At 37.1% G+C, this 18359-nt stretch overlaps 1 protein-coding gene across 3 annotated transcripts in view; it reads right to left on the bottom strand.

The window, feature by feature from the left end:
• UGGT2 (UDP-glucose glycoprotein glucosyltransferase 2) overlaps positions 1-18359 on the bottom strand; it is a 93036-nt gene that overhangs the window by 68520 nt on the left and 6157 nt on the right. For 2 of the 3 annotated variants that reach the window (XM_074911477.1, XM_074911487.1), the window contains exons 3-8: positions 14752-14882; positions 13529-13641; positions 9065-9239; positions 7031-7127; positions 5914-5992; positions 3839-3939 (exon numbers count right to left, since the gene is read on the bottom strand). In XM_074911477.1, the coding sequence (XP_074767578.1) occupies positions 3839-3939; positions 5914-5992; positions 7031-7127; positions 9065-9239; positions 13529-13641; positions 14752-14882 (696 nt within the window). Of the gene's footprint in view, positions 1-3838; positions 3940-5913; positions 5993-6318; positions 6372-7030; positions 7128-9064; positions 9240-13528; positions 13642-14751; positions 14883-18359 lie in introns of those variants that run through there. The other variant, XM_074911498.1, reaches the window with a different exon arrangement.

The raw sequence follows: 18359 nt of genomic DNA, 5'->3' as shown, positions 1-18359 counted from the left end.
GACAATCCTGAAGGGTATAGGGGTCCAGGAAGGCTGGGCACTCTTTAAGAAGGAAGAGTTAATGGCTCAGGAGCTGGCAGTCCCCAGGTGCTGTAAGAGAAGCCGGTGGCAGAGAACACCACCCTGGCTGAACAGGGAGCTTTGGCTGGAACTCAGGGAGAAAAGGAGAGCTTACAGCCTTTGGAAGAAGGGGCTAGACACTCACAGTGATTACAAAGAGGCTGTGAGGCTATGCAGGACAGAAATCAGGAGGTCTAAAGCCCAGCTGGAAATTAATCTCGCTTCAGCAATCAAGAACAAGGAATGTTTCTGTAAGTATGTCAGTAGCAAAACAAAGACCAGGAAGAGCCTCCATCCCCTGCTAGGCACAGGAGGAAACATGGTAACAAGTGATGAGGAGAAGGCTGAGGTGCGTAATGCCTTCTTTGCTTCAGTCTTGAATAACAAGACTAGTTGTACTGGGGGAATCCAGCCTCCTCAGCCAGAAGACAGACTGAGAGAATGACTCAGTCCAGGAGGAGATAGTCAGTGACCTGCTGCATCACACAGACACACACAGATCTATGGGATCGGATGGGATACACCTGAGGGTGCTGAAGGAGCTGGCTGGGGTGCTCGCCAAGCTGCTTTCCATCATTTACCAGCAGTCCTGGCTGACTGGGGAGGTTCCAACAGACTGGAAATTGGCCAGTGTGACACCCATATATGAGAAGGGTTGGAAGGATGATCCAGGAAATTACAGGCCTGTCAACTTGACTTCGGTGCCTGGGAAGCTGATGGAGCAGCTCATCCTGAGTACCGTCACATAACATGACGGACAACCAGATGCTCAGGCCCAGTCAGCATGGGGTTATGAAAGGCACGTCCTGCCTGACAAACCTGATCTCCTTCTACAAAAGGGCGACCTGCTTATTGGATGAGGGAAAGGCTGTGGATGTTGTTTACCTCGACTTTAGCAAGGCCTTTGACACCATTTCCCACAGCATTCTCCTGGTGAAACTGGCTGCTCGTGGCTTGGACAATCACACACTTTGCTGGGTAAAAAACTGTCTGGATGGCCGGACCCAAAGAGTTGTGGTGAACGGCGTTAAATCCAGTTGGCGGCCGGTCACGAGTGGTGTCCCCCAGGGCTCGTTTTTGGGGCCACTCCTGTTTAACATCTTTACTGATGATCTAGACGAGGGGATCGAGTGCACCCTCAGTCAGTTTGCAGATGACACCAAGTTGGGTGGGAGTGTTGATGTGCTCGAGGGTAGGGAGGCTCTGCAGAGAGACCTGGACAGGCTGGAGCCATGGGCTGAGCCCAACGGCAGGAGTTTCCATAAGGCCAAATGCCGGGGGCTGCCCTTGGGCCACAACAACCCCCAGGAGCGCTACAGGCTTGGGGAGGAGTGGCTGGAGAGCTGCCAGTCAGAGAGGGACCTGGGGGGTTGATTGACAGCGGCTGGAGAGGAGCCAGCAGTGTGCCCAGGGGGCCAAGAAGGCCAATGGCATCCTGGCTTGTGTCAGCAATAGCGTGGCCAGCAGGGACAGGGAAGGGATCTCACCCCTGTACTCAGCACTGGTGAGGCCGCCCCTCGATTCCTGTGTTCAGTTTTGGGCCCCTCACTACAAAAAGGACATTGAATGACTCGAGCGTGTCCAGAGAAGGGCAACGAAGCTGGTGCAGGGTCTGGAGCACAGGTCGTACGAGGAGTGGCTGAGCGAACGGGGGGTGTTTATTCTGGAGAAGAGGAGGCTGAGGGGAGACCTCATCGCCCTCTACAGCTACCTGAAAGGAGGTTGCAGAGAGCTGGGGATGAGCCTCTTTAACCAAGTAATAAGCGATAGGACAAGAGGGAATGGCCTCAACTTGCGCCAGGGAAGGTTTAGACTAGATGTCAGGAAGCATTTCCTTACAGAACGGGTTGTTAGGGGTTGGAATGGGCTGCCCAGGGAGGTGGTGGAGTCCCCATCCCTGGAGGTGTTTAAGAGTCAGGTTGACATAGCGCTGAGGGATATGGTGTAGTTGGGAACTGTCAGTGTTAGGTTAATGGTTGGACTGGATGATCTTCAAGGTCCTTTCTAACCTAGATGATTCTGTGATTCTGTATTTTTACCTTCTTGGTTACCTCTGGTCAGGGACTGTCAGGCACCATAACACAGCTGAGAGAACAGCATAGGGCACCTTGGGAAAAAGATCATCCTGAGCTTAAAGCACATGAAAGCTAACTAGAGACCAAGAAGCTGTTCACAAAGATAAAAGAATGAGTTATTAAAGGGAATATCATATTGGTAGTCTGTGTATCATGTTTCTCTATGAATACTAAATCTAATTACTTACCTAAACAGAAAAGCTCTTGAAAGACAACTCGTCAGTGGTGTTTAGGGTCATCTATAAATAGAAGTATGCCCCATAGCTGAAGGAGTTTTGGGTAAATTTATTTAAATTTTTACTTGGGAGCTAATTAAAGGAAATCATAGAGTAGTGAGCCATTAACTCAGCCACTAAGAATTTATTAAGTATGAACTGAGAAAGCACCCAGCCCACTCATGTCAGGAGTAATAGTATCAAAACAACTGCACCATATAAAGAGAGGGTTGAAGACACCCTGTCTGAAAAGGCCCTGAATGTACTTATCACAAGCCAGTACCACTTTTCCTGGCACTGAACAGCATCTTAACGCTTAACTATTTTCAACACTGTATGAACAGGTTCCTTGGTGAGCAGCACCAATTTAATTTCTTATTTATGTAGCCATGACAGAGCAGAAAAGACCACCACTGAACAGAGACCTTGTACTGGCTTCTGAAGGTAGACACTAAAGGGATCAAAGTTTCACAGTTGCTTCTGCTTGAACATCAATAGAGTGGTAATCAATCATGTATTAATAAAATGTAAATAGAAAGTGAATTTTCTTTTTATTTGCATAGTAGATTTCTCAGGAGAACTGAAATGCAATGTCTTTAAATTTTTTAAATTATGGACCAAGATAAATCCTGCAGCTGAACGTGAGTTCATTGATAAAAGACTGCAAGTGAACTACAGTTATCTCAAATAGCTAGTTTCAGAGTGGATACTGCTAGCAAGCTCCATAACAGTCCAACTCAAGTTCAGAGGACTGCTCAATCTCCTTCATTGCACTAGTATAAACGCAAATCAGTTTTGATCAGGTTGTCCTCTAAAACTGAAGAATGCAACAGGCAAAATTTAGTTGCCTAAATTTAAGTGTCATGACATTTTAGGGACCTATTTTAGAGTGATTTATAATTCCATTCAAGTTACAGAATGTCCTGCAGGTCATCAGCACAAAAGCTGTTTAGAAATCATCTTCTACATATTTGTTCTTGTTTTCCACAGGAAAGCTTTTAAAAGCATGTTCTTCCATTTGATGTTATATTAAAAAAATGTATCAACATGAACTCCAATACACTGATAAAAGTCAGAATTTATCAACTAAACAGTCTTAACCTGTATTGCATCCCAACTCAGTAGTTATGTCAAAAGCTTATTTTTTGCTTGACCTCTCAAAAAAAGAAATCTGAAACTAAATTTAACATCCACATCCAAGATAACACCAGGCAGAAAACTAGTCAATGTAACTTCTGTCTTTAAAATCAGTAAAGCTAGTTAAGATTCTCCATCTCACAAAATTACTCCAATGATCCTTTAATTTCTAGCATATAATACTAGGACAAAATACCAATACATTTTTTTAAATATTCAATATAATACTGCCTTTTTATGAAACCACATGTCTTTTTTAAAAAGAATCTTTTATCATAATGTTGATAAATGTACATAACAAAGGAAAATTAAACAGAGTACTGTGTTAATTCAGAAAACTGCAATACATACCCTGTAGCTCCCAAACCTTCAGTGGCTCCATGTTGTTAGTAGTTTCAATTAGATGTTTTTTAAACTCTTTCAGATTATTTTTCAGATCAGGATGCATCTGTCTACAATAAAACATTTTTTTAAAAAAAAGGTAAAATCTGTTACATCCATCAGTGTCTGCTTTTATCCACAGTATTGCCCATAGCTAATACTGTATCTTTAGGGTAACAAGCAAGAATTAAAATTTTAATTCATTCTTATGAATTGAGGATTTGGGATGATAAGAGGTTATTTCTGAGGACTAAAAACCAGGTAATTAGAAAAAGGAGTTCAATTGTTTTGCAGTGATCTGTCTCAAACACTGTCACATAGATTTTGATGGAAGAAATGAACTCAAAGATTAAATACTATTAACACACAATATAGATAACTGTATAGTTACGTTTACTATAGCATAATGTATACCGAACTGTATACTAATTGTACTATAGATTAACTGTAACTGTACACAGTTTGTTGTATTACCTACAAAAGACATAGGTGAGAATGTCAAGAACATCTTTTACAAATTAACATCACTGACAAGAATCAAGCTACTGAGCACACAAATCACTACTCAGACGTGAAGAAGAGCATGGTGCCCAAAAGCTTGGCTATTTTTTTTTGAAAACATAATTGGGCAAAGAAGTTTTGAGGGCAAAGACTTCAGCCTGCTACAAGACACTCTCAAACATCAATCTCCTCTAGATTTCTGAACATTCTTCTACCAGTAGTATAGAACAAGAAGCAAAAAAGTTAAAACAGACATCTAAAGCACTAAGACTTTAAGTTCTGTAATATTTCATATTTTATTTTAGATATTAAGAAGTTTCACAAAGAATCCCTCCCTCCCTCCTTATTTTTTAACTGTTGGATGGTATTAACTGTTGTTCTTCACAGGAAAAGAAATGTATCGCTGATAAAGACTATTTTTCTGGTATTAGAATATAGTCCATGTTACTCAAAGAAAGCATACTCAGCTGAAAAGAGATGCAAAGACAGAAAATCCCTTTTTTTCTTACTTGTAAGACAGACCTAGAAACAACAAACATAGTTCGTACTCTCTGAAATCGCTCTATGAAGTAGCAAACTCTTAACTAGACTTGAGCTCTTTAATTACTGTTTTTACTGCCTTCTTTGCAAATCTACCTTGATGATTTTTTTTTTTTCTGTTCAGACCTTCAATTCTTCTGTGAATGAAAGACAACTGACAAATAAAACCTAGCCACAAGCCACAAACAAGATCTATTATTGATGCTTGGTCCATCACTTTTCCTATTCACTTGCTATGGTCAATGTAGGCACAAAATCAAACAAATAAAGCCAACTGAAAAAAGCTACCCTTCTCTGAATATCCCACTCATGATGTGGGATTGAATTATCTTAATTTGCACAATCAAGTAGTTTTATTTATAAGATTTTATGTCTTCTGCTTACATTCGTAACTATTTCACAGCTGAGAAAAGTACAACCTTTGACAAGGCTGTAACCAAGGGACTATTTACAGGTAATTGAAACACCTCTTTCATCTCCAGAAGACATCTATAATAAGCACATCTTCCAAGAAATATCACTCCTCAACTCTAAAAAATGAATGACTATCCATTTTCAAAACACCTTACTGTAGCCACAACACATGGATTTGAATTTGTTGTGCTATTACTTGCATTTTGAAAACCAAGATTTTGATTATAGTTACCTGAAAACAGAAGTAGCAGCAACAATTTACTGTAGATATAAAACATGAAAGCATGGCGTTCTAAGTTTTTGTGCCTGTTGCCCAGAGTTTTGTTTTTTTTTTACTTTAAAAACAGTTTAATATATACATTCTAAGAGAATTAGAAAACTAAGAGCAATAAATTGAAATGAATAGAATAAGCAACTGTTGCATCTTTAAATTCACAAGACATACTCAAAAAAATTAATTAGAATTTTCACCAGTGACAAATAAAGTAATTTCCAACATAAATCTCATTTCTCCTATAAGGAATTTTTTATTTTTGGTTCAGGTTCCAGAAACAAATGCAAAAGTTTAATTACAACTTATATCAACTCACTTTAATTTGCTGAAGAGAAATCCTTGGACATCAATTTCCTTCTCATCATCATCTTCCTCTTCTTTTGTCTCATTTGCTCCTGTACACAGCACATGTAGACAACATAAACCAAGAAAGTTACTGATATATTGTGTCCTTACGAATTACAAAACTGTTAACAGAAACACACAATCAGAATGCTGTCACTCCCAAATGTAATTTCAATTAGATTTATAGTTATGCATTCATATTTTGGCATCAGAATGAATCCCTTTACAGAACTTAGCAGCATTCAAATTAATTTTTAAATGTAATTCATGCAATGGTTAAATATTTTATATAAATGAAATTGATTGGTTAAATAAATAGTTCACTTCTAAAATAGCCACTTTTCACTTTGATTAAGTGGTAAGGTATAACTCTTACCAGCCAACTACTACCAAATTTATGCTTGAAAAGCATGATGACTTTAAAGCGCTTGAATCTTCAGCCAGCATTTGATGTAAGTCAGAGATCAGGCTTTTTCCTCTAAAAAAATTAAACTATTTTTGACATGACTCAAAGGTTATTAAACTGTAGTCTTACCAACGAGAATTAACCGACTTTCTTTATATTTTATAAATGTCCACACAAAGTGATTTCTCTATGTCAGAACACTATAGATACCACAACACACATTAACACAGACAGGTACCAAATTCTATGATACAGCACATCTTCCCACAGAAGATTGTGAAAGTCTTTCCACATAAATTCAGAAAAAAGCTCTCACCCCTGAAACACTGATGTGTAGATACTGTAGTAATGAGCATATCAGAGATGTCAACAAACAAAGTAATTGAAGAATAAAGGTTAAACAATCTTATACTTATTGAAAGGAAGAAGAATGGGTTACATTTTGAGGAGCCACAAAACCCAACAATTAATAGGTTAGGTAATGAACTATATCCTAAGCACAGCTGTTTATAAATGCTTGCGTGTATTTTGATGTCTTAGTTCCTAATGCCTGAGACTTCCTTCTGTAAAAAGTAATTAAATATGACCTTCAAAACATTAGTCTTCATTTATAAAGTCAGTATTACATATTTCAATAGTATGTCCAATAAGATATCATAAATAAATTTTAAAAACCACATACCTTTAACCTGTGTGTCATCTACTGCTTTATATTCTGTGCTCTTTATTGCAAGTTCTACACCATATCCAGATAAATACATTTTTCTGGAACTTGGTTTCTGTTTGATGGTATTTTAACAGAACAAAAAATAAAACTTGAAAACCTGTATTTATAGAAGATTAACAATAGCTAATACTCTAAAATGTTATAACAGTCATAACTTAATTTGTCAATTTATGATTCAAAGTACAAAATGCTACAGCAAATAAATGACAAGAGTCATGTAAGGCATGTTGACAGGTCATTGAGAAGGTGTGTAACAAAGTAGGGACCTCCTTTATCTCCTGCAGACCACAGAAAGGCTGTGTCAAAATCACAGTCCCTTCACATAGTATTAGAAGAAGGACTAGAACAGGCAGAGCACCCTATACAATTATTGCTGCCTTACAATTCACATTTTAAACTGTAATTTTGCTAAACTTTCAGAATGTTAGGAGGAAATTCTCTGTTCCTGTATCAGACTGCTTTTTTAAAACAGTTCTGATGAAAGAGTTAATCACTTACTGCAAGGAGGTTTAAGAAAATGTATGAAGTATCACTGCTAAAACCAGGTTGCCACTTATTAAAAACAAACACCTATTTCTAACTTTGGAGTGGAAGTTTGACATTCAACAGTGTAATTACTCAGAGCATACTTATTTCTGAAAATGTGCCCTAATTTTTCCAAAATGTATAAAAATGCTCTTTCCAAAATGCAATTTGCACATCCACAGAAGAAATTTCTTGAACACCCTTCAGCTTTAGCTTGCAATTTCTAAGAATCATTCTGTATTGAGAATCCTCCTACCCACAATTGAAAACCCAGCAGGGCTGGGGGTTTTCTCTGTTGGTCCTCTAAGCAGTGCAGAGAGAGCACTGCACTCTCTAAGCAGTCTTGGCAATATTGGCAAAAAAATGGCAGCAGAAAGACTATACCTCTTCTGCTCTCAGTGTTTCCTCTTCTAGCATTTAATATAAAAAAGGAGGGAGAAACCATCTCAGTGGGAACCAAAGAATAAAAATGGAGGTTGTGAGGAAGGAAGAAAAGGGAAAAGCAGTCTGATGAAGGTGCAGGAATGAGGCCAACACGCATTTGGAGGGACCATGGTGCATAAGCCAGTCAGAGCAAGGAGACTAGATAGTTAATTGAAATTAAAGTGCATAAAAGAACAAAGTTCGGTAAAAACTATACCCCATGCAACTTAGAACATAAGACCGGTTTCCTCAAATTGTCTATTTCATTACTGTGGGCAAACAACTCAAAGTCATCTGCAAACCATGGATTTCATCTCCCTGAAATTCCTGGTCTACATAAATCACAGTAACCTCTTAACTCCATCAGATAATTCTTGTATTAGCCACGCTATTTAAGAGCTAATACTTCGAATATAAATTACAAAAACCTTCCAATAACCAAAACTGGGACAATATGGTTCCATGTACTGGTATTCGTCTTGTTTTGTTTCAGGGAGAAGAGTATGTTAAGAAAAGTATTCAGAAACATTGTTTAAAATACTGATGCTGTGGAATGCAAGCATTGAAAAACTGGTCGATGATGTTGACTGTGGTAGTACACGCTGCTGTACTACAATGACCATATGAGATTACACTGAGGATATATAAAATCATAAGTAATAATTTTTGAACTTGATTTTCTATTCTTCTTCACATTTTTCTAATTCTTGTTACTAATATGTTGTCTGCTGCATCAAGATCCGCTCACCCAAGATCTTTGTACAAAGTACAAAAACCAAACATAACCAAAACCCAGAGATATTTCAAGATCAGTGACGCAAATAGTGCTTGCATGCAGGATTAGTTAACATGTTTTCCCAGCTTCAAAGTTTCTATTAGGTGAATCACTTCACCTAGAAAGTTTTCAAATTAGAATATATATTGCACATGATCTAGACAAATGCAAAAATAAATGTAGAAAATGTGTTTTGTCAAAAAGCAAGCAAAATAAAGACAGAACACTAACCGTTTACTGAATTAACATTAATTTGAATTGCATACCTGAACATAATGGCGGAGAACATAAACAATTTCCTCCTTTTGCGCCTTCTCTGATAAAATCTTGTGGAACTTGACAAATTCTTTAGTACCCATTTCTGCATAAAGAACAACCACTGGGCCATCTTCTTTGAGAGTTGGGAATTTATGATCTCCCTTAAAAAGATATGGCCTGGGTCTGGTTTTAAAAACAAATAATTGTGATATTATATATATTCAGAAAATAAATTAAAACAGTGGCAGTTTTTCTACTTCATAAGTTAAAAAACTAGTAAGGGCTTACATGCTAAAAGTTTACAAGCCATGTTGAAATCATTACAAAATAATCATGATTGCTCACAAACGAATTTAAAGACTGAATTTGCAAATTAGAGTCCAAAAAACTGAAAAATCACCATCAACTGTAAGTAATTTTAATATATTTTATCAAATCACAACACAAAGAGCAAATGAAAAGCACAGCACTTTGACATTTTGTGCAACAATCAGTTACAGTTTAAAGCTTTTCATTTAAATGATGCATTACATCTATTAGAGATGTACAGAGCAATCAGTGAGTAACAGAGTAGCAGAGGGATATTCAGTGAAGTTTGAGAAAGCTGCTAACACACATGGAAACTTACTGGGGTTATACTTTAACACCATCAACGTCCATTAATTTCACTAATTTTGCAAATTTTGACTGCCTGCCTACCTGCCTTCCTCAGTGAAAGCCAGAAAAGTTACACTTTCTATACCTGCAGTGATTTCTTAGATGACTACAAACATGCTTTGAGTAAAATCTGGGAAAGATGGAAAACAGAGGATGTGATTGAGTAATATACTCAAGGTGCTAATTATTGAGTATGCTTCTTTTTCTAAGTTGACTTTGCATAGTCATACTTGAAAGACCAGTAAACTCATTCCAAACTTCTTCAAGATAAATTCAGAAACTCTAATCCAACACACATTACAGAAATGTATGTAGTAGATGCTCATTGAAAAGTCATACTGGAAAGGTTTGAGCAGAACTCCACATCTCAGTTTCTGTGATGTAAAGTTCAGGAATATCTTCAATATAAAATCACAGAATAATTTACACTGCAAAAGACCTTTGGAGGTGATCTGCTCCAAACCCTCATTCAAAGCAGGGCCAATTTGTATCAAGTTACTCAGGGCCTTAACATCAACATCCTATGTAAGCTTGGTAGGTATGTGATCAAAGATCACATTTGTAATGCAGAGACAAAAGGAGGGGCCTGGCTTGCGAATTAATTTGAATGCATGCAGCCATGTGTCACAGAAATATCAGGCAAGCTTTCCCACTGTCATCACAGGACAAGGCAGACAAAGTAGGTATCATCAGGGAGTCTGAAACAACTCTCGAATGGGTAAGGTCTGTTCAAGAACAGAAGCAGATTTGCCCCAATGAAAGCATACATATGGGATGTGACTTATGCAACTTCCTCTCATATCCAGAATAGAGAATTGCCACAGTCATTTATAGAGAACTGAAAACATAAATCAAGGGAGCTTCTCTTTTCTTAACTAGTCACCTAGGTATAGCAGAAGAGTAACTCCTGCTCTCAAAAGGTGGGTACCAAGTGCTGCCATGACTTTCTTGAACACTGACAGTCTCCAAGGAAGTATTTTATACTCTAATGAACACGCTTCACTAAAAGATTAAGTGCTGCAGAGAAATAACACTGCATAGGGCTACCATGACCTTGGATTGGACACTTAAAGTGTTTACCCCTTGTAAATCCAAGATAAGCCCCTCTTCTCTGTTTCTTTTCAACACTGAATAGTAGTGAGAAGAAATTGATTCTCTTGCTCTTAGAACTGGAAGCTAATTCATTTCCTGTCATAAAACATTCTCATGAGAAGGCTGCCTGAAAAGGAAGGAACATCAGTCGAGCAGACAAAAACAATTAAAAAAATACATGGATGTGGAGTTCAGCATTTGCTAACCAGTTACTGGGGTAGTACAGGCATCTACATGTTTGCCTAAAGAGTTGCCAAGACAGGATGCTGAAGGAATGTGATGGACAGAAGACATGTACTGACATACCTTCTCAGGCACTAATTGTTTTGAGCAAATTGTGACTCCCATCAATGCTTCTGCTCTTGGCAACAACAGCCCCAGAAATCTTAGTGTTGTGTTTTGGACAATCAGCAAGATAAGCAATCCCAACCATTTAACAACTGAAGATCTTCCTCTGACACATCCAGAGCCCTTGAGCAGCCCATTGCACCTCCAAAAAAAGTACTTCCAATTAGAGCCATGCAGACCGCTGCTACATGACTGAAAGTGCACCAGACCAAATCACAGTAGCTACTGCATAACGGACTGGATGAAGCAAAACCTTGATCTTGACATGCAGGCTATTTGGGCTCTCCTGAGTTCAAAGTGCTTGAGACTTCCAGGATCTCAGGTTGAGCCGACTGATCTGCACGAAACAATGCTGCAGTCTCTTGTTTCTCTTCCAGTGAGATTTGAAACTATCATCCCTAAAACCAGAACATTTCTAGTGTCTTCATCCAATATGGGGAACTTCAGGACATAACTGAAAGCCTAGCTTAAGTTGGCCTGGCTTAAGTAGAAGAGTCATGACAGATGAAAGATGGAAAAATAAAATGAAACACAAAGGGAAACAGTTTGAAATAAAAAAGGAAGCAATAAACCAAAAAAATCTCTTTTCATAAAAGCCACTGAGAAAAAGAATGACTGGTTAAGAGGAGCCAACAGCAAGATGGCACACTGTCCCAGATATCATTTATTCGCCATACAGGAGTACAGCCCTATCTATAGCACCTAGACTAAACATCTCCAGCACAAGTGAAAAGCATCTGCTACCCAGAGTACAACTGGAAATAATAGTGGAAACAATTACCTGAAGGTGAACATGTTTTTCTCAAAGTCTAGCTCCAGGAACTCTAAATATTTGAGTGACACAACTACTTCTGGAGTGGGCAGAAGGAGAGGAAATTTATCAAGATTTTTTCCCTGCAGCTCTGAAGGTGCAGGTGCAACACAAAGCTATCCAAAACACAAGAACAATTTAATAGAAAGAACTTCAGTTTTGTTGTGAGTTCCTAAAGTTCATGATTTCTAGAAGTCTAACTCTTTCAATTCCGAATACTTCGGGATTCTATTGTTCAGTATAACGATCTTCCAGAATCTTGTAAATTAGGAGACCATATCTCGAGAAAGGATAATGTGTTGAATCCAGTTACCTACTTTAGAAGAGTATATTCAGACATTGTGATAAAATGTTAAGGTCTCATGATGCCTTAATATATGACCAGAAGAATTCCACATAATTTTAAAAGCCAAATTATAGTACAAATAATTTATGTAAGAAAGTAAGTGACATTCGTCAGGCACAATGTAATAGTTAAAAATGGGACACTGCAAACTAAACAGTGAAGTCTTTTTGCAAAAACCTTGGCTATAGAATAAGTAAAAGACAATAATTTAGTAGGTTGTAATTGTATCAATGGACTTAGAAAATACCATAAATCACACATGTAGAACACAAAATTGTTTTCAGAAGCAATCATCCCCAAAGAGACAAATTTATAGGTTTTCAGTTTTTTTTTTTCCAAATTATATTTGACAGAAAGCAAAAATCCAAGAAATATGCCCTACTAAATCATCTTTCAGCTCCACAAATCTCATGAAGTGGTTGAGGGCATGGACACCAATGTATATTACAGTGACCTTGAACATTGCAGGAAAAAAAACAAAAAACAAAACCCCAAGAAATGTTACATACAGGTCTTGAAAAAATACAAATTGATTCTTTTTTAATAAATATTTTGCTTTCATTATTCTGTTATTAGTTGTTATTTTAATAGGTTCTACATATATTATTTCATGGCCCAGATTAATTCTGGTCTGATACTAGTTTCCGCAGGACAAAGCCTGTAGAAAGGCTTGATAGGTGCAAAGTCTAGCACAAGGCGAGGAACGGTTATGCCAGCTGAGGTAGACTTCTCTTCCACTGCTGTGCCAATCCCTTACAATCCAGAAAACCACAAATACAGCGGCACTGACTATGTAGTACTTCTGCTGATTGACCTTTCTGTCTCAGACACATTAAATGTTAAGTCTGCATAGAAAGTACACTGTAACTTAAACTTGACTATCCCATACCAAAAAATAAAGGAAGAAAAACAAAATTAACCATGTGGTTAGAGGAGCAAAGCTCTATGATTTTATAAAACCCTACTTTGATTTGTAATTGATGAATTCTCATAACAATAAATGTCTAAAATATTTCAAAACAAGAAGTAACTCTTAAAATAACACATACTTTAAATGGGTATGTCTTTAAATATCCAGTAAACAGGGATTTATGGGCTTAGCATTATCAAGTAAGTAGAACATAAAATTTCAAAATACTACAAATATATATATATGCAATAATACATTTTCCTCTTTAGTAATCTATTTTTCCTCTTAAAACAGATCATTACATTTACCTCTTAGTAGCCTTCTTCAGCAGCTTTTTTATTTCATTAGTCTTACAGGTGTGCTTCTCATGGATAACCACAAATGCACCACAGCCTTCTGGTGGAGGTTCATCAGCTGCAATCTAATATTTCAACAATTATACTCAACCAGAATGCTTTGATTGCACTTCAACTTAAACTCACATCCCCTTGATTAAAATAACTCAACAGCTGCCACTGAGTTGTGTTTCTAATTAAGCCCATTCAAAATTGGCTACATGTGAAATAAGTAATGGAAAATATTAGAAGATTAAGACCTTATAACCTTTGTGAGATTTAGTCTATCAAACGCAGTCGTACTCCAGAAAATGCAAGTCCATTTATGTTGTGTAAAGACAGGGCTGTGAAATCTCCACAAACTGAAGTCACAGCCTGTACTCTCAGATATTTTTAATTTTAGTTGCTATCAGCAATCATGCTAATATACAAAGATTTCACTGCTAACCAATAAATCCCAAACAATTAACATCAATTTTTGGTTCTCTCTCCTTCCCACACACCCCCTTTTTGTTAAAGCCCTATTCAGCTACTCCCATGTAAAGTGGGAATCATATGACTGCATGTCAATGACTCTGGATTCACAAGCTGAAAGATAAAAAAGAAAAAATATGAACCTGAGATGATGATATTTCTCCTGCAAAAAAACCCTAACTTTATTACAGCTTATTACCTTTCAGAAATATGGATTTCTCACTTTATCTTGAAAGTGGCACTGCTAAAAGGAGGAGGAGCAGTTTTAGTCTAGAGGCACAGTAAATTTATGTCCTCACACTTTTTCATAAACAAAGCAGGTATATAACTTCTATCTTTCAACTTTTCAAATACTAAAATAACGAGAGAGATAAAAAGTCCACTAAATAACAAATATAAATTACTTGAAGCTACAGGAAATTTCCTAGTTTGGGAATGTCTGAATTTCCATAAGATTATTTAAAGAAATGCGGAAAAACCCCACAACCTGAGTTTTAAAAATGAACAATTCCAAAAATTCTACCCTGAAAATAATGCTATCTATACAATCAAACATGAATATATATTCCTGTCAATATAACCAGCTTATAAAGCATCACCTTTATAAATGGATCATGTTTGATTCCAAGTGACATCAGCATATATTTTACTGAACATTCTTTACTCTGCAGCCAAAACATCACATAAAATCATGTACCAAATATATCAGATAATATATTTACCTGCTGAAACATCTGAACAGTTGGAGAATATGCCCGTATGGCAAGTGCAAACTTCAGTAGATTGATTTGCAAATTGGATAAAAATTGTCCTGCTTTCTTCAAGATTAAATTGTAATAGGAATGCTCTGAATCTGTTAAAAAAAATACAAACTTTTAGTATTTAGCCATAAATGATGTGGCATATCTACTCGTGCTATGTAATAGACAAGTATTATGTTAATGATGCTTGGCAGTTTGAAAGTCTGGAATGCTGTCCATTGATAATTGTTTCCTTTACTACCAATTCTAAAGGCCTAATACAACATAAACACAACAAAAGTGAGCATGGTAGCACTAGTTAACACCTAAATGATTTCCAGCAATATACAAATCCACTCAAAAAAATAATGTCTCTCTGCAGACCCAGATGGAAAGTCTTGAACAGAGCTTATTCATTTATTTCTATTTCTCAAGCTTATGCTAGCCTTTTAACGCAAATTTTTACTGTTACTTACTTTCAACCAGCATTATTTTACAAATTATTTCCTCACTTTTAATCCTGGAATACTCCAACCATGCAATTTACATACATAAAAATCTTATAACTGTGACATTCTTTGGGCTACTCTCACTATTATCCTATTTATATTATCCTATTTCTTCCTTAGAAATACATGATGAATAAGAGTGTGAGAATGTATGCAACATGTGAAGTGGCTTCCCCCCTCCCTGCATATCTTGCCTTCTTCCAGGCCAAAATTAGGACGCCCAAGAAGGAAGGTAGATGGTGTCTGGGAATGACAGAAGCGATAACTAAGAACACTGGTTGAAAATAATTAACCTTCATTTCTTCTAGAGGCATATTCAAGTGAATATTCTCATGCTGTCCTTGGACTGTGAAGCAAAGAAGCTTAATTAGAAAGAGGTTGTAATATTTTTTTACCAAGTTGTGAAAATGACCTGTATCTGTTTAAAGAATAATGCTCACCAAAATTTTAAACCAGGCTATATACATTGTACTATATGATATTCTCGAACACAAACAAATTAAGGGTCAGAGAACCATAGCTGTAACTATACCAAGCATTGTGCACCATCCCTGTTCCAGAGGTTGCTCTTTCACAGTAGGAACCCCTGAAGCACATGTGAAGCAGTCCAGAATTGCCAATTTATGCCTGCCTCCCTCCCTCCTTCCGTCCCTCCCCTGCCCAATCTATATAGTCAGCATGTTTTACTTACATTGATAAGATACAACCTTGAAATTGCAATGATTCAAGATCTTTTTTCACATGTAATTCAAATATTGTCCTGTAAAGCTGAAAATTTGCAGTAAAGGAAAAGTGAGTTCCAGGAAGGAACCATTCTAGCTGAATGTCCAGCTTGAATTTATCTGTGTTCTTAGGTCAATACCTTAGACACCTTATAAAGGTGCTCTTGCTGTGAAAGTGGAATAATTGTCTCAGTAGGAAACCCCTTTAGGGGTCCAAAGTAACATCAAATTTTTAGAGGGTGTGAAAATCATCTCACATGATTTAAACTGCCAGATTTTACCTGTCTCAGCTGCTGTAGATCTCAGAAGTACTCGTATCAGAGGATGAGTGCAGCAATCAAAATGCCATTCCCTCACTGGGGCCTAGGTTCCATACAATAGCCTGCAGATCATAGTTTTGGAAATCTCCATTAACTGCTCCCAGCAGTTCTGTATACAATTGTCGTAACTAAGCACTTCCTGTCCTCTCACTTTTCCCATTAAATTCCAACCCTCTTCTTTTCTTAAGGCCTCCTGGATCTCCTTCCTGCCTCTTCCTCCTTCTTAAAACTTATTATTTAGAAAGGCTGAGTTTGTCATAATTCATTAGAAAAAAATAAATATCTAAGATTACAAAAGAGGATGATCTGCATCTTCAGAAAGCTGCCTTTCCATAAATTGTATATGATCATTACTGTGTAACATTAAATTCAGTGGATGAAAACCCCATCTCTTCTGTGTTTTCTAAACCTACACATAGCCCTGGCAGAACTCAAATGAGATAAACTTAGCTTCACACTTTCCAAGCAATGAATGTGAAAAATCTGGAAGTGGCAAATACTTCCAGATTGAAACATCTTTCCAATAACTATACTTCCAAATTTTCTTCCAATTATCTCCACAAAAAAAAAAAAAAAGGATCTGAAATTTATGCCTCTCCACTCAGCCCCAAATAACATCCTATTGAACACAATGAAGAGTTATTAAATATACAATTCTAAAGATACTGCCTCAATAAAATATTTTTACCACAAGTCTTTAAATTATTTGGCTTACAAATTCCAGCTGTGCTTTCACTGCTGTATATAAAACAGCTGACATTTTTGCTCTGAAAGATGATTAAGACAATTATTATTTTAATGAGTAAAGTAAAAAAAAAAAAGATAGTTTGTCATGTGCCTTCAAAAATGATTGTATAACATATTGACAAGGTTACATTTATCAAATCATGCATCCACTCCTACTACTTCAACTTACATTAACACTGCTGGCTTCGTTCAGACTACAACCATACTTTTAACTTCAGAAAGATAAATTAACCTACATCAAATGCTATATGATCCACTTAATGCAAAAACATTTTTAAAAGTTTATTACATACAGAACTATGGTTTCAGTTTTGCAAATATCTTCACATAGTATTTGGTCCCTGAAACTTGATAACTACTTGCCCTCTAGGCACATTTTAACACTGCACTCTATGTCAAAGAGTAGAAGTCATAATAAATTTCTTAGCATGTTACAGGGAACCACGGAGAAACAGATGTTTCTGGTTATAAAATGCTGCATGATAGCACGTTACCACTAAATTAATTAAGAAAGTTGATATAAAAATAAATGAGACAACATTAATAGGATACAGCTCAAGATTTCAGACATCTGAATGCGTGTGTATGAGGTACATATCCGTAAACTTCCATTCTAGCCAAGAGATCAAGCCCAGCAGCCAATGAAACCTGAAAAGCTATTTAGCTCACTCTAAAGATGCCTAAATTTGTCAGCTGAATAGTGCTCTCAACTCCTGAAGCCAAATTGATGAGATTGACTACAAGAACAGAACAGCTAGCTAAGCAGACCCATATTTAAACGCTTACTATCCACAATCTACAGCAGTATCACACATCACAGGTAGATTAAAAAATAAAGGGAGATGACCAGGACAGTCACAAAAGGGAAGTAAAGATCTGTATCACTGTTCCTCAGATCCCATGCATACACAGCACAAAATTAATCTGACTGGTGGCCCACAGGAGAATTCAATTCAAAATACCGAGGCACTGGAGGGAGGGAGAGTAAGCATGAGGGACATAATTAGTCAGAAAAGCACAGGGTGCTGGGATCATTATTTTGGAGTATGGGAGTATGGGGATTGTTCCAACTGCATAGATGCATATATCTGCATCTAGAGATCAGCCAGGGATTTAGAGATCCCAGGTAACAGTAGTTCAGGCAATCACTGGCCAAACCTCTATGACATTCAAGCAAGATGCCAGTAGAGAGGGAATAGTTTATTTATTGTGCAATTATTATAGAAATGTCATGCTTATGAAATGAATTCCTCTTGAATCTTTAAGGTTGATACGTACGTAATACTGATCTA

Source organism: Athene noctua, chromosome 1, assembly GCF_965140245.1.
Source record: "Athene noctua chromosome 1, bAthNoc1.hap1.1, whole genome shotgun sequence".
NCBI lineage: Eukaryota > Metazoa > Chordata > Aves > Strigiformes > Strigidae > Athene > Athene noctua.
Note: the sequence above shows the minus strand (reverse complement) of the source record. Positions and strands in the feature narration are given on the sequence as shown.